General features: G+C 41.9%; 1 protein-coding gene and 1 long non-coding RNA gene across 3 annotated transcripts in view; one reads left to right on the top strand and one right to left on the bottom strand.

The window, feature by feature from the left end:
- Positions 1–1577: 1577 nt before the first annotated feature.
- Positions 1578–17079, bottom strand: part of LOC149524141 (uncharacterized) — a 41428-nt gene continuing 25926 nt past the window's right edge. The window contains exons 2-3 of the long non-coding RNA XR_016349875.1: positions 12713–12847; positions 1578–3080 (exon numbers count right to left, since the gene is read on the bottom strand). This is a non-coding gene — a long non-coding RNA (uncharacterized LOC149524141). The remainder of the gene's footprint in view (positions 3081–12712; positions 12848–17079) is intronic.
- PRXL2C (peroxiredoxin like 2C) lies at positions 8058–16778 on the top strand. Of its 2 annotated transcripts, XM_006129379.4 has the most exons (6): positions 8058–8566; positions 9124–9192; positions 12258–12311; positions 12724–12829; positions 14796–14927; positions 15584–16778. In XM_006129379.4, the coding sequence occupies exons 1-6, from the start codon at positions 8381–8383 to the stop codon at positions 15709–15711; spliced, it is 675 nt and encodes a 224-aa protein (XP_006129441.3). In that variant the 5' UTR covers positions 8058–8380; the 3' UTR covers positions 15712–16778. The 2 variants fall into 2 exon arrangements, with proteins under 2 accessions (XP_006129441.3, XP_075787968.2); XM_075931853.2 differs by lacking the exon at positions 9124–9192.

The raw sequence follows: 17079 nt of genomic DNA, 5'->3' as shown, positions 1-17079 counted from the left end.
TGGGTCTGTCTTGAAGTAGATGGTTCCTAGGTATTCGTCTGGCTCTTTCAATTTGCTTTTTTATTTCTCCGGGTGGGTAGTTGAGGTTTATAAATGCTTGGTAGAGATCCTGAAGCTTCTGGTCTCTGTCAGTGGGATTAGAGGAGATGCGGTTGTATCGAAGGGCTTGGCTATAGACGATGGATCGTGTGGTGTGTTCTGGATGGGAGCTGGAAGCAAAGAAAAAACAGTTTCTTGCCATTTTAACCAGAAAGGACACACTCTCAATGACTTAACCACCTGCATTCTGCTACAAAGACCTTTTACATCTGCACTTGAAAGGGAATCCTCTGAACTGTCATTCATGTTTAAATTCGACACTCTCCAAAAAGGAATGAACAAACACTAAAGCTATCTTACCCATTACCAAGATAGCTTCCCCAATTATCACCTCTAATTCAATTAACTCACAAACATCCCACTCTCCCCACCTCTAATATCATCAATTCACAGACACTTACCTTCCTTCCTCCCCCCCCCCCCCCCCGCATCCCCCTCCTGTTCTGAAATGTGATTTGTCCTTTTCATATGTGTTCATTTTTTTAATTGTATCCTTTGGTATATATGGCTGTGACTATTTTCTTCCACTATTTGATCTGAGGAAGTGGGTCTGGCCCACGAAAGCTCATCATCTAATAAACCATCTTGTTAGTCTTTAAAGTGCTACATTGTCCTGCATTTTGCTTCAGCTACCCCAGACTAACACGGCTACATTTCTATCACTATCCTGGGAGACGCTCTAGGAGTCTAGGTTACAACAGTCTTGCGGCTTACTAAAATGAAGGAGAACCTCATGCAGCACACTCACTAGCCTGGGTTATCCGTCATTGGACTACAGCATTGCCAATTCCAAACACTCAACATCATGAGTCAGACCCTCCCTAAATATGATATTTTTAAAAAATGTGTTGGCTTCTGTATTTGCCTTCTGTTTTTGAGTCTTGAAGCAGCACTTCTGTCACATTTTCAAGATATTTTTTTTCCATAACCAGAAAGGTTAGCAATATATTTTCTCATTTAATGGAAGCTGAGATGCTCTGGTAATACTTGTCTCCAAGACCTGGGGCTTTAAGTGAAACATCATATCACAAACATCACAATAAAATCATGAGAATGAGAAGCACAGTGATCTATAGTAATCCCATGTGGATGAGCTCTCTCATTCAGAAAGGAAATGACCTTAGTGCACTTGAGCTTTTAATTTACACAGGCTGGAGGATCTGGCCCCAGATAATATATTTATAGTAGGTTTATGTTTAAACAAGAAATCTTCCTTCCCCTCTTCCACTTTCTTCATAATTGCATTATTTACTGCAACTATGTTATTAATCTGCTTCAAAAGATACTAATAAACTTGCTAATGAAGATGAATTATTTATATATTTCCATATGTTGCCCTATTTCTCATACTTTCATTAAACTTTCTTCTGGATACATATATTTCTATTAGAATTTGTAGTTTTATGAACACTCACAAAGCTAACAGATAAAAGGGAAGAAATGCAGTAAATTAAAGTAAAATATATATTTCTAGGTACAGGGAATCATGAATAAAAATACATTAACATATCCATGGTAAAAAAAATTCCTCTGTAATTGTTGGAAATAATCTAGGACACTCTGGATGCAGGTGAAGACAAGTGGAGGATTTATTATACAGCAGCTGATGGAGTGACACGCAGGGGTTACCCTGGTGAACACTGGTTAATTAACACAATACAATAGGTTATATAGTCAGCAGGTGGACGGAGGAAAAATGATTTGATAGGTCTAGCAGCAAGATGAAATGAGCACATAAGCCATTAGAACTAATAAGATTACATAATATCTCTGCCCATTGCAAAGTAACAACTCATTAATTAATATACAGGTGGTTATTGTTCAAATGCCAAAACATGTCAGCAAAACAGTAATAACATTTTAGTCTGCATAGATGATGATGTTTCTGTAGCAGGCGGGTATGGCCTTGAGTTGGTGCAGTGCTTGGTTCTCAGGCTTATTATCTAGGAGTGAAGCAAGACAGTTTAAGCAAATTTTATGAATGTTATCTTAAGCAAAATGTGTTACGTTACCAACTAGGACCCTGTCCGAGTGTTTTAGAACGTGGTTGCTATGATGCCTAGGGTCTTTTACTGCCTGCAGCTCTTATCCTGACTGTGGTGTTCCCAGGCTTGATCCCAGGATGGAGTCGTGCTGTTTAGAGGCCTACTAGCACATTTAGGGCTGCCTCAGTTTACCCTACAATAATTAAAGTGTCAGTGAGTGAACCAATGTTATGTTTGAAAATTTACATTAGTTTTCCTAACTCACATAATGTTATTTTAATATGCTATGAGTCTTTATAATGAGTCAACTCATATACAACAACCTTCCATGCCTACACCCAAGGATTACACACATGTATTATTATCACCTCCATTCTGCAAAAAGCTCTGTTAGATTCCGTTTTCAGTTTTCCAGCTATACCTTTATAAACTTATTTCCATAAAGATATATTTTGTTGCCTTGAAATTGTTTCTTTCATCTCATGTTTTTCAATGCAATATCTGCCATTTTCCATGTGAGCATTTGATACTGTGCTCATACAAATTTTCCATCTAAGTAGAATTGCTCCATTGTCACAAGAAAGAGCAAGTGACATCACTGTTCAAAAATTTGTCTTGGAACCTTCAGGCCTTATGCTTTGGTCCTGCCATGAATGCCTCATAGACACCCTCAGCAAGCTCCATTCACTTCTATAGAATTTTGCTTATACAACATAATTTGCAGGATTGAGCCTTAGTAGTTTTATAACAAAAATATCTGTGCCAATGCTGATAGCCATTAATTCTGCCAAGTATAATTCCGAGAAAATATTATCTGTGCTAATTCACACATCATGGGATCCTATTAAAATCAGTTAGAGATCATCACAGAATGAATATATCGTGCCACATCTCCAACCGCCACCACTTTCCACAAAACCAAGTCATACTCACATAGCTTCTCCTGAGTGGCTACAGACACTGTTGCTGCTCTGAGACCGGAAGTCCCTTTAGTACCTGGTGGGAAATGGAGTCAAGGCCATCTACACGACTTCTCCTATGTGTGGCACACCCTACTTTCACCCCCTCCCTCCAGTCTTCCTGCTAATGGTCCAGGCCACCACTACAATGCTGGGATAGGGAGACCAACACCTGTAGGTCACCATTTCTATTTCACACTGTTCATGACTAGATAATTCAATTGACTGGCAATAGGAGAGAAGATCTTTCACCTTTAGGCCACCACTTGTATTGTTAATTCAGAAGGAGCACAACAGTGAAAATTATGCAGTTTATAGTCCTAGGCTAAGTGCTTGTATCACCCCAAGCAGACATGTAATTAAGAAAGTTAATGGAGCAACAAATTTTATTCACTTTTATTAGGGAATATACATATATAGAAAAGGTAGAAAGGTAAATAAAATCCTGTTATACAGGGAACTGGCAAAAATTCCACTAACCACAGAGACAGTGGAATTGGATTCTAAATTAATCCCCCAGCAAAGACAGGACAGGAGACATCTTTTATATTAAACTGATATTATTTTTACATATAAATTAAATTTTAAAAGGTATTTTTCAAAGCACTGATCTGTGCTAAAGTTAGCAAGAGCTTATGACCTCCAGCTATTTTATTGTACCATTCACTGGACTAAAAAAAAAAATTCCTAACCATAGCCAAGCATCATAGCTGCTATAACTAGTGGAACCAGACTAAATCCACTACTAATTACACCCATCTCCCCTCTATACACAGAAGATATGAATATGGAGAAAAGTAGAAAAATTATTTTCTCAGGTATGTGCTTCCAGAGTAGCCACAGGCAACATAGTATTGAGGGAAAGCTAGCTTCAGATTACTTTGCTGTAAGCAAAATACTTTCTCTTTATTAAAATGAACTATGATGCTTAACCTTTTCAGAAATGTATGAAGTGTTTGGATAATCAGACACCAATATAGAAGTATTAAATAATAGGGCTAAATTCAAGCCATAACCAATTTCCTTCTATTCTCATGCTTCACATCATAACCTTTTAATTTATCTTACACTACAATGTAAATGTTAAGAATATTTAATTTATCATCTAAAATCCTTTAAAACTTTAGCAACACCAATGACAAACTATTCAGTTACTGTACTTTGTATGTATGTTGTATCCCTTTTCTCGTGCTTTGTCCGTATTTTGTCTTATTAAAATATTTGTTTCGGGGTGAGGAGACTTGTTTTCTTTAAGGCATCATACCACCTTTAATTTTATTTTACAGAGTTCATGATTAAATTCAATTGACTGGTACTAGGAGAAAAGATCTTTCATCTTTAGTCCACCATTGTATATTAACAATGTACAGTGACAGTATACTAAAAAGTGAATTGGTTTCTCATAATATAGTTTACTAGTTTCCTTGATTCAACAGCATCTTCTCCTTTACATCTAACTGGTCACAGAAGCTTCTCATGTAAAACATATGCTGTAGATAGCTCCATAATGGAAAGAAAAGGAAAAATGTGAGATCAGATGAAATACGTTGAAGGTTTTGCTTATACTTCCAGGTAATATATACATGGTGCACATTTTGCTTGATGTTGCTATGTTTAGTTTTGCTGTGAAGTCTCTAATTATCCCTAAAGTAACTAGTTCCATTGTTAACACTGTGAAATAAAATAAAATAAAATCCATGCTTTTCTCCACATATAACTATGATTATTACCCTTTAAGGAAAAAGATATTTTAATAGTGTTTAAATAATTTGTGCAAAGAAGAAGATGAGTAATACAAATAATTCTTTTTATATATAACACTCACTATAAGTCAGTCATTTAGTCCTTATTCTCATGAGCAGTCCTAAATCAATGAAATAAGAAACAAACTCGTAGAAATAAAGGTTGCAAGTTCAAATTGTTTATCTGGAAATTCTTGGGTAAGGACTGAAAACATAGCATCTCCCCAGAGATGATAAAAGGAAAACTATATCAGGAGATAACAGTACTTTCTATCTGGGAGGGGGAGGGGGAGATGAAGCAGCTAGCTACAAAGTGACCTTTTCAAGGCTACAGCTGACTCCCTCTGCAAATTTTAAAGGGCTAGTTCCCTGAACAGCATGCTGGCAAGACCATTCTATAACAGGACAACTGGAGAGAGTTAGTAGGGAACAGATAATCATAAGAAGAGGACCACTTGGAACAGGGATTGTAGAGACACATCATGGTTGAATCATATGGGGAAGTCTTTTGTTACCATAATTTTAGAAATTATAATGCCATATATAATTTTAAATACTAACTATTTATATCTATTCATATCAGTAACACCATAGCAAAATGGCATTTAAACCTAGGTGCTTTAGTCTTGGATTTAGGTTTCTAAGTTGAAGGTTTGATTCCACTGGGATTCATAAAACTCCCACTATACCCTGCAAGGGCCTAAACTCACTTGGCACCTAAGTTTCTGGGGAAAAGTTTCCTAGGTGACTATGTATCTGCCACTGGGCATGTGTACCACTGCCTTCTTCTAGTATCTGATCACTTACTTCCCTGTCTAAACTCCAGAGCAATTCACAAGCCAGGGGAAGATAGGCCTTTGGCTATCTAAATCACATGCAGGACTCTGTCTGGTAGGCAAGCTTAGAGGCTGTAATTAGAGGCTGCTGCAAAATAACATAGTCTACATCTAGACACAAGCAGTTATTTCGACATAATGTCAAAATAATGTCCAGCTAGAGGACTTGTTACTCCAACTCTTGTAACCTGTATTTTACGAGGATTAAGGGAACGGTGAGAAAGAGTGCTCTTTCTTGGACTTACTGCTGTGTAAACAGCACCAAAAGCTGAAATGAGCTATTTCCACTTACAGGCAGTCCCCGGGTTACGTCGATCCAACTTACGTCGGACCCCTAGTTACGAACCGGGGGGGCCCCGCTAGTGTGGGGTGCCTCCCCCACTGTCACCGCCTCCGGCGGCGCGGGGGTGCTTCCCCCCAGCAGACCAGGGAGACGCAGAGCTAGCGCCCCCCCCCCCCCCAGCAGACCAGGGAGACGCGGAGCGGCTTTTCTCACCGCGGAGGATGCGGGTGGCGGGACCGCCAAGACGCGCTGCGGTCCCGCCACCCGCATCCTCCGCGGCGAGAAATGCCGCTCCGCGTCTCCCTGATCTGCTGGGGGGGGGGGCACAATAGCTGCACTAGCTGCGCCCCCCCCAGCAGACCAGGCTTTTCTCGCCGACGCTTGGGGTAGAGCAGCTGGGGGGCTGCTGGGTTGGTCCCACAGCGCCGAGATGCGGCGCTACTGGACCAACCCAGCAGCACCCCAGCTGCTCTGCCCCAGGCGTCCCCAAGTCAGCCACTGCTGAAACTGATCAGCGGCTGACTACAGGAAGCCCGAGGCAGAGCTGCTCTGCCACGGGCTTCCTAGAATCAGCCGCTGATCAGTTTCAGCAGCGGCTGACTTGGGGACGTCTGGGGTAGAGTAGCTGGGGTGCTGCTGGGTTGGTCCCCGCAGCGCTGATGTGTGGTGCTGCGGGGACCTACCCGGCAGCGCCCCAGCTGCTCTGCCCCAGGTGTGTCCGATTCAGCCGCTGCTGGTCAGTTTCAACAGCGGCTGAATCTGGACGCCAGTTCCGACTTACATACAAATTCAACTTAAGAACAAACCTACAGTCCCTATCTTGTACGTAACCCAGGGACTGCCTGTATTTCATGCAACTGATGTAGCTCAAGTTACGTAGCTTATTTCAGATTTAGCCCTGCTGCATAGATGTGTCCTAAGAGTTCTATAGATACTTTATAGGAGCTTGAGTCACAAGCCCCTGCCATGAAGAGCAACGAGGAGGAGTATGGGAAACAAGTCAATCAGGGGATTCAGCTGCACAGTGAGCTAGGAGGGTGCATTTTTAATTTCACCAGTCAAGCATGGCTGAACCCAATCAGGGGAAGAAATCTCTGGTAGCTATGCATGGCCAGAAGTAGCAGAACATGTTGATTTACTCTTTTTTACTTGTACTGGAAGATGTAGTGAAACATACAAGAGAGGTAAAGTCGCTATCAGCTTTTCAATCCCCTCTTGCATTAAGCAGAGGGGGCCATATGGAGTAGTTTATGTGCACCATATCCCTAGGAGAGTGCAGGGCATAGGACACTCCCTCCCTCCATTCCAAGCCCTTCCTCCACCCCTACTCAGCCCCTATTTGCCCCCTTGTTTTGGCTCCATAAGGCATTGCAAAAACTTCCCAAAACACGGTGCGCTGGATGGTGGTCAGTGCAGTGGGATAGCTATTGCCCTCTACATCAGCGGTTCTCAAACTTTCTGGGCTCCGGAGCCCGTTACATGCGTAAAAATTTATATGGAGCCCCAGCACTCCACTGATAGTATGTGTTGTACCTATCCACGTTTCCCATTTGTCAACCTCGCGGAGCCTCTGGAGATGTCTCGCAGAGCCCTGGGGCTCCACAGAGCACAGTTTGAGAAACACTGCTCTACATCAATACAAATGCTCCTGGTGAGGACACACACCATCAACACAAGAAATATAGTGTGTACATGCATAAGAGATGTAATAACTGTGGTGGTGGTTATAAGCTGATGTAACTTAGGTCAACATAATTTGGTAGTATAGACCTGGCTTAGGTTAAGGACCCAGATAACATATTCTGAAATAAAGTGGAAATAATGTTGCTGTGCAGGCAAGCATAAACTACATTAAGTGGATGCACCATGTTACTATTATAGGGAGTAATGCTCTCTCCACACATTATTCAGCTGATACAAAATTTACAATTTACGCTTTTATTATTTACATGGTTTCATTAGCTACTGTAGAATAGGTATGTTGTCCTACAACTCTGTGGCATTAGTTTTTTTCTCTTCTCATGAATTCAGGAATGTGAATCTCAAGTTTGCTCACTTCCCTTTGAAAAGAAGCAGTACTCTACAGTAAGAATCCCAACCCCCGCAGTTGGCACGAGTAGGAGTGCAGAGTTTGGGCGATGCTGCTGGAGAAGCCCGCGGTGCTTTTCACTGCGTGGGTACCAAAGCATTTCTAATCTCGTTTAGGAGCAGAGATTTCTTGGAAGCAGCTTTTAGGAACCAGTCTCTTCAGCGCCTCCTCAAACGAAGTAAAAAGCGGCTGCTGGTGTGTACAGCAACGGACACTATTGCTATTGGAAGTGGATCTGCTCCAGGAAAGAAAACGAGAGGATGCCCTCCCACCAGCCTTGGCACTTCAACCCACAGCCTCCCCTGCCGCTGCCTGCGCCGCCTGGCTTCCCCTCCGCGCCTTCTTCCCAGGGCCGGGCCAAGCCAGCGGCGGAGAGCAAACCCCGCCATGGCGGATCTCCCAGCCGCCCCGGTCACGCAGCAAATCGGCAGCAGGGATCCCACGCGGCCCAGCGGCGGGGAGCCCGGGGAGCTGCGACTCGCCGCCCGGTGCCTGGTGGTGGATGGAGACGGGCAGAAGGTCCCGTTCGGGGCCCTGTTCCGGGAGCACAGAGCCATCGTGGTGTTCGTGCGGGTGAGAGGCGGAGCCGCTCCCATGCACCCTGCAGGGCCCAGCCCGAAGCGCAGCACAAACCCGCGGGCAGGGGGCGCTCCCAGGCCGGTCTGCGGTTCGCTCCCTGGGCCGTGGGACGGGTGGCGGGACACGCGAACTCCGTGCGCCAGAGGCACCCCGCTCGCACTGGCCTCCCCTCGCCGTTTGCGAGGGAGACGCGCGCTCTTGGCTCCGCACTGCGGGCGGGCAGGAGGCTTTCTGCGCAAATGCTTGTGGAAATCAAACCGTAGCTCTTCGATTCCGCAGCTCTGGCCCTCTCTGATTGCCCTGCTGGGCCTGCTGCCACTTCGAGAAAGCCCACCAGGGTCCCAGCGCCTTCACGCTTTGACAAAACTTGGATCCCCGCCCAAATGTGGCAGCTGGCTTCTCCATGCGCTTCTTTCTGCTTCTAGTTTCTAAGCACCCCTCCTTCCAACTGAAGTCCCTCGGGAGGGTTCTCTCTGAGGTCCTTTGTTGCTTCATTGCTATGTAATTGTGTTGGTTGCTGACATTTCCTCCTGGCTCTGTTGCCTTTTCAGCATTTCTTATGTTACACCTGTAAAGAATATGTAGAAGATCTGGCAAAAATTCCCAAGAATTTGTTACAAGTAAGTCAGATGCCTTTAACCTGTGGTCCTGTGTTTGGTGGACAGGGGTACCAGGGTTCCGTTCACCCGCATCTATAATACGGATGTTAAATATTGATTAATTTACTAGTTGAGTAGTTGATGGAATTTCCATCAACTACTCATCTAGTCAATAGGCACTTCCCCATTCCTCCTTTGAAATGTACAAGAGCTTCAGCAGGTGCTCTTGTGCGTTTCAAAGTTGGAACTCTGCTGCAGCCTGGGGTCAATGGGAAGTCCCACTGACTCTGGGCTCCAGGCAAGCACTTCCACTTTGAAATGCACAAGGATCTTGTGCATTTCAAAGCGGAAGGGCTGCATGGAGTCTGGAGTCAGTGGGACTTCCTGCTGGCCCCGGGCTGCACACAGCGTGCCAGCTTTAAAATGTACAAGAGTCCCCAGCGGGGGCTCTTGTGCATTTCAAAGCGTAAATGCCTGCATGGAGCCTGAGGTCAGCAGCAGGGGACTCCATGCGGTGCTGCCGCTTTGAAATCCCACACGGAGCTGGGGTCAGCTGGGGACTCCCCAGCTGAGCCTGGGCTTTGTGCAGCATTTCTACAGAACCTGGGGTCAGCTAGGGAGTCCCCAGCTGATCCCAGGTTCCAAGGGCGCTGCCGCTTTGAAACACTGTGGCGTTTCAAAGGGCAGCATAGCACAGAGTCTGGGATTAGCTGTGCGGTGCGGCCCCTTTGAAACACCGCCATGGTATTTCAAAGGGGCAGCATAGCACAGAGCAGAGTCTCTTCACAGACTGCTGCAATTACTCTGCCCATGAGAACTTAGAAGGAATTTATTTTTACACCACATGGCTGGAGTCAGAGGCTGAGACCCTCATGGACAGCAAACTCCAGAAAGCCCATGAGGATTTTTTAAGCGAAAGGGGGCCCACTTTCCTTTTGGACATAAAGCAGGTTTTTGCTAAAGCCCAGCATCAAGCGTATGTAATGTTGTTGTTTTTTAACTTGCTTCTCAGATAACAAAATACCAGAATTATATTCTGCCCTATTTTCAGACTTAATTAATTAATTAATTACATCATTATCTATGGAATGACTTGTTTTGTCAACCAGTTAAATTATTCAAATTGTTTATGGAAGGAATAGATTGCTAGAGGAAATTAATAATCCTTAATTCTATGAACACTATGTTTGGATTATTGAATGAAGGGAATCTAAATTAATTAACATTATGGACCAAGGTTTAGATATAATTCCCAATTTCATACCTACAAAAAATGTATGTAACAGTGCATGTGAATGTATTTTGCCTATAGAAATGTGTATTTGTGCATGCCAGTTAGGTGGGCACTCTAATATGCAAATACACCAGGTGCAAATACAATTTTCCAAATATGTGAAGTTCTGCACGTAAAAATTGAAAGAAGTTTTGAGTCCAGCTGAAAATTTAATCCTGTAGATGCAATAGAAAATAAAACAGATAATCATCTGTAGGTTTTAAAAAAAAAGCTACCTACAAGATTTTTTCCAAAGATCAATGGAAATGTGGCCCTATTAATTAATATAGATTTTTGATATTGAGAAATAGTTATTCAAGATATTTAAGAAGCTTTTGACTAATACCTTTTTATGTCCTGTGCCCCCAGATCATTAAGCTAAACTATAGATATTTTTATTATTGTTTTGCTGGCCTGCATACAAAAATCCAGTTGTTATTACAGTAAAAGCTGTTATCTGCATAGGCGCTGACTTTACCTCTAGCCAGGTGTGCTCAGTTCCCCTCCTTCAACCCCCTACACCACCCCCTTCCTGCTCCTGCTTTGCCCCTACCCCATTCCATTCCTTCCTCGACACCCTTCCCCCACGCATGCTGGGTCCCTGCTTCTTCCCTTCGTCTTGGAGCATCCCGAACACCACTAAATAGCATTTTTGTGGTGGGCAGGAAGCGCTGGAGGGAAGGAGAGGAGTTGGGTAGTGGGGTTGCTGGCAGGTGAGAGGTACAGGGGGCAGTGGGGAACTCGGCTACTGGTGGGTGCTGAGTACACCCACTAATTTTTCCCCATTGGTGCTCCAGCTCCAGAGCACCCACAGAGTTGGCAGCACCTATGGTTATCCAGCATGTTGAGCAAATGAAGGGTGCCAGTTAATTGAATATTTTGGTTAACGGAGAGTAATACTTTACCAATGGAATAGCAATTTTCAAAGAATTAGAATACAATAAAATGAATAAAGTATAAAATATCATACAGATACTCACCATTCCAATAGTAGTACTGCATTACAGAGTGGTTGGTTTCTTGAAGTACTTAGGTGTAGAAAGGTAAGTTTTCTTATGACTCGACACATCATTGTGAGCAGAGCAGGGCGTACACCCAGATTACTAAGGGTACGTCTAGACTACATGCCTCTGGCGACAGGCATGTAGATTAGGCTACCCAGCATAGGAAAATGAAGCAGTGATTTAAATAATCGCCGCTTTGTTTAAATTTAAATGGCTGCTGCGCTGAGCCAATCAGCTGTTTGTCGGCTCAGCGCGGTAGTCTGGACGCTCCGCGGTCAACATCAAAGGCATTTGTCGTCCTCCCAGGTAAACCTCATCCCAGGTAAACCTCATTTTCCTATGCCGGGTAGCCTAATCTACATGCCTCTGTCGCCAGAGGCATGTAGTCTAGACATACCCTAAGAATACACTTACCACTAAAACTATACTGAACATAATTTAATCTTTGATGCTTCATAAAGTACTTCAGGATCTTGCAGTCTCTCAACATCAATTATCATTATAGATTAAAAGGTGTAGACGATTAGGTTGAATTTGTAATGACCTTATGACACACCTTGGAAGCTGCTTTTTTAAAATAAATCCCTGATTTCAGCTTCATTTTTTATCCTCTGCCTCTTGTACATAAAAGTAGAATGTAGATGTGCAATTGCATAACATATTGGGCAATATACTAGTCCTAGTTACTAGATTGAAGAGTTGTAGTGAGAGCAATAAAAAATGTTGGCTAATTGAGTTTTCTGGTTAATTGAGTGCCAGAGTTTTTATTGTAATAGTTTTTATAACTATATTCTGTATTTGTTTTCTAGGATGCAAAAGTGAGACTGATAGTTATTGGACAGTCATCTTACCATCACATTAAGGTAAACCAAATAAACAGTTTGGTAAATGATGTATTGTATTATGTTTGTAACATATTCACATAGTTAATTCGAAGTTGGCTTTCAGAGTCAGTGATATTAATTGGCTTTAGGCAGAGCTGTGGATGCTCACTAGCCCTAAAAAGAGGTCCTTATTACTTTTCATTAATCAGTTCTAATTGTAGTATACTTGAGAAAATCTTAGACGCTGATCCTGCAGATTTTGTTCAGGCAAAATTCCCACTGATTTCAGTGGAAGTTTTGTTTGAATCAGAACTTCATGATTTGGCCCTGAATGTTGATTGGGCTTAAATATGAAGACTTGAGAGGGTTTCAAAATCAGAATTTTTCATAATATTTTTTACTAAACATTCAATTGTAATATAATTATTGTATGTACATACCTATCTTGCAGCCATTTTGCAGTTTGACAGGGTACCACCATGAAATCTATGTTGATCCAGAGAGGGAGATTTATAAAATATTTGGCATGAAAAGAGGTGAAGCAGCCACATCATCAGGTAGAAAACACATTCTTCCTTTGAAAATAATGTCATTTAAAATGCTCTGTTAGCATAACAATACTAGATTAATGTACATGTTCAGTGCTGCGCTACAGTAACAATGCTGAATAATAATAATATGGAGATATGCCTATCTCATACAACTGGCAGGGACCTTGAAAGGTCATTGAGTCCAGTCCCCTGCCCTCACAGCAGGACCAAGTACCATCCATGACAGATTTGCCCCAGATCCCTCAATGGCCCCCTCAAGGATTGAGCTCACAACCCTGGGTTTAGCAGGTCTGTGCTCAAATTCCTGAGCTATCCCTCCCTCCTATGTTTTACTATATTCTAAAGGAACTGTCGGATTTTTGGAAGAGGCTCAGTATGGGCTTGATTCTGCTCTCATTGAGTTTAGGGGTGCAGGATAAAGTCCTAGTTTAAGATCTGATTATAATCCAGTGCAGGGCTACTCAAAATGCAGCCTGCAGGCCACATGTGGCCCCATTGGTTTGAGGCCTCCAGTGCAGTTTAGGTTTACTCGGGGCTCAACATGCAGCCCGCAGGTGGGATCCTTTGAACATGGTTTCCACTGAGAACATGCTTCACAACGGCAAGGCGTCTCTCAGGCGGGGGTGAAAGATACAAGCGGATGGGCTGGCTGGAACAGATGGGCCTCCCTAGCCCCCAGGGAGGAAGTGCTGGGAGTGCTGGGGAATTATGGGAAGTGCTTTCTATTCATGCCCATCAGTGTGAAATAATTGATTTGCATATATTTTCATATATATTTGCATGTATATGCAACCACACTTAAGTTGTGGCCCTCGGTATGTGCTATGAGTATCATTGTGGCCTCCAGGGCTTCCAAAGTTGAGTAGCCCTGATCTAGTGCATTACAGTTAAACTGCCAGAAACTTACGTAAAAGCAGAGAGGGATGAAAGCCTGCAGGCAACATGATGTTCAACATCAATAGAGCAGTCTGTAGATTAGTTTAAAGACAGAAGGTAAATGACCCTGTTAAATCCATTGACGTGCCTATTTTTAGTAATATATCCAATAATGGGGAAATATAGACCCTTGTTGCCTGATTTTGATTTCACCCTATTTATACATAGGTGTAACTTCATTGATTTTGGTGATTACATCCAACTTACACAGGTGCCAATAAGATCAGAATTGGGACATTATTATAATGGAGTTGACTTCCCTTCTACAATAGCCTAGCCTCCGACTGTCAGATACTGGGATTGATGATATGGGATGGATTGCTTGATAATTGCCCTGTTCCTTTCATTCCCTTTGAAGCATTAGGCTTTAACTGCTATTAGAAGACAGGGTACTGGATTATATGGACCTCTGGTTTGACCCAGTATGGCTGCTGTTCTGCTTTTTTGTCTGTTTTAACACTGTAAAGTACTGTATGGCTACGTCTACACTGGCCCCTTTTCCGGAAGGGGCATGTAAATTTCAGCAGTCGTCGTAGGGAAATCCGCGGGGGATTTAAATATCCCCCGCGGCATTTAAATAAAAATGTCCGCCGCTTTTTTCCGGCTTTTAAAAAAGCCGGAAAAGAGCGTCTAGACTGGCCCCGATCCTCCGGAAAAAGTGCCCTTTTCCGGAGGCTCTTATTCTTACTTTGAAGTAGGAATAAGAGCCTCCGGAAAAGGACACTTTTTCCGGAGGATCGGGGCCAGTCTAGACGCTCTTTTCCGGCTTTTTTAAAAGCCAGAAAAAAGCGGCGGACATTTTTATTTAAATGCCGCGGGGGATATTTAAATCCCCCGCGGATTTCCCTACGACGACTGCTGAAATTTACATGCCCCTTCCGGAAAAGGGGACAGTGTAGACGTAGCCTATATGTCTACAGAATAATATTTTGTTATCTAGATTTCTGTTATGACGATGATTACATTTTTTAGTAATATTTTTAAAATATTTCAGACAAAATGTATTTTGTTGTAATATATCCTCTTAACATTTTAGTGAAGAGCCCGCATGTGAAATCAAACTTGCTGTCAGGAAGTATCAGAAGCATGTGGAGAGCAATGACTGGCCCAGCTTTTGATTTTCAGGGAGATCCAGCTCAGCAGGGGGGGGCTATGATTTTAGGCCCAGGTAAGCTTTTTTATTTTTATTTTATTTTAAAATAATCTTCCCCTTCCCTAGCAGTTATATTGGCAAGAGGTTCTCTTCATCCCTGGCTGAACCCTGAGGATTCCCACAGAGAAATATCATCTTGTGCTTGTTTATGGTTTCACTACTTAAACTAAGTCTAAGTGTCATTGCATAGTTCCTGCTTACGAAGATGGTACAAAGATCTGAATGGTTCCTATTGAAACCAATGGGAGTTTTTTGCCTTTAACTTCAGTAGGAAAAGGATTGGGCTTAAGTTTTGTTTGTTGACATTTTGGCATCAGTCTATTCTCTGCCATTATATTTGATTCTAGGTATTTTATCTGATGTGTTTTTAAGAAAGCAGCAAAACGTGAAAGGTGGTTTTCATGATAAAATCATTTTCTTGAAGTACTAGGAATCAGAAAAGTACAGCTCTAATTCAATGACTTATCTTACCATGCCTTGTTGCTATAATATTTTTAAATGAAAATATACATACTGTGATTAAAAAACAGAATGTTATATAAATTCACATAGTGCACAGTTTTAGACACAGTGCCTGAAAAACAGGATGCTTTCTTAATCCAATTACCTGTTATAATAAAGCAGCATTTTATTAAAATTATTACCATTTTTATTCTCTCTTTTTTTTTTAGGTAGCTCAGTCCACTTTGTGCATCTCGATAAAAATAGGTTGGATCATGCTGCCATTAACACAGTTTTGCAGCTTGCAGGAGTTAAAACTGTAAATTTTACAAACAAACATCAAATTATTGACATTTGACTTGCCGGAAAAAAACAGATTACAAATTAAACTTGATGCAAGAAGACAGAAAGACTTCAAAGAATTGCCATGTATGTCATATTTTATGACCTAATATAAAAGCTGATAATACCTACTGGATCTCAGAGCACCAAGTAAGTTGCATTGTGCTGAAAATGCAGATGAACTCACACTTTCAACATATAGAAGAAATCATTAATTTTAAGACCTAACTACCCTTTCGACAAAATAATTCTGTTTGCATTTTTCTGTCTCAAAAAAATCTTGCTAGTTCAATCTTAAAATCTTGATTCAATTTGAAGCACTAAGCAACATGAAAACAAAACTCTAATAACTTGCTTTTTTCACAAAGAATCCTTGGAATTTTTGCCATTCAATAGGTCATGTATTTTTTTTCACTGGCGGCTTGAAACTTTTAGTATTATGTAAATTTCATAAAATATATTATCAAAAAGCAAGCATGAACAATAGGAAACTGACACAAGATTATGCCTATTCCTATATCTGACTATAGCAGCACAACAAAACATGTTTCTATAGTTCTAAATAAATGTTTAAATTACAAGCTCAATTGTTTGTAATTACTTTTCCCCTCCCCCTAGTTTGATACATCAAGATGGTAGCTTTTTTAAAACAAAGCAGAGGTAAGTTTTAAATGCATTCTGAATCAGACTATTAATTTAAAATAAATTAATTTTTAAGGTCTAAAGTTAATAACAGTGTTCCCTTAAACAGGGCAAAATTTCCATTAGTACATGTAGCAGAAGTTCTGGCTAAAATATCACTGGTTATTTCCATCAAAGTAACAGAGGTAGTAACACAATAGCATTTATTAGATCAGTGATTCTCACATTTTTTGGCCTGTGGACCACCTAGCTCAATGTAAACCTTTCCACGGACCACCAGTTGCTAATGGAAACTCACCGTTAAGTACATAATTACAGCGAGTCATTTTGCTAGTACGGCAACTAGGGAGAATAATTTAGTTTATTAAACAGATTAAGCTGTTTTAACTTTCTCATGTTAGTTACCAAACTTCATTTTAAAATAAAATATTAATTTATGTCCAACACAAAAGGTTTCAGTGTTTTCTTTATTTATGGCAGGCATGCGGAACCTTTTTTGTGTCAGGGGCCACTGACCCACAGAAAAGTCAGCTGGGGACCAGACAAGTGAGAAGCAAAAAAAACCTTCTCCAACTCCCCTCCAACCCTCACTGATGTGGCTCCCAGCTGACACAATTCACACTTCTGGTGCTCCAGCCCCACTGGGTAAAGGGAAGGAACAGGGAGGACTGAGGTTTAGGCTTTCCATAGGATAGATTTACTTCTCTGGTGGATTTAATGACCCCCTTAGACTATGGAATGG

The sequence above is a fragment of the Pelodiscus sinensis genome, chromosome 6 (genome assembly GCF_052426305.1).
Source record: "Pelodiscus sinensis isolate ZL-2025 chromosome 6, ASM5242630v1, whole genome shotgun sequence".
Taxonomy (NCBI): domain Eukaryota; kingdom Metazoa; phylum Chordata; order Testudines; family Trionychidae; genus Pelodiscus; species Pelodiscus sinensis.
Note: the sequence above shows the minus strand (reverse complement) of the source record. Positions and strands in the feature narration are given on the sequence as shown.

Bases quoted from the DNA above. Each gene is read 5' to 3' on its own strand.
- PRXL2C (XM_006129379.4), top strand. From the start codon at position 8,381: ATGGCGGATCTCCCAGCCGCCCCGGTCACGCAGCAAATCGGCAGCAGG. The intron at 8,567-9,123 runs GTGAGAGGCGGA...TTGCCTTTTCAG, and splicing joins CCATCGTGGTGTTCGTGCGG to CATTTCTTATGTTACACCTG. The intron at 9,193-12,257 runs GTAAGTCAGATG...TTTGTTTTCTAG, and splicing joins TTCCCAAGAATTTGTTACAA to GATGCAAAAGTGAGACTGAT.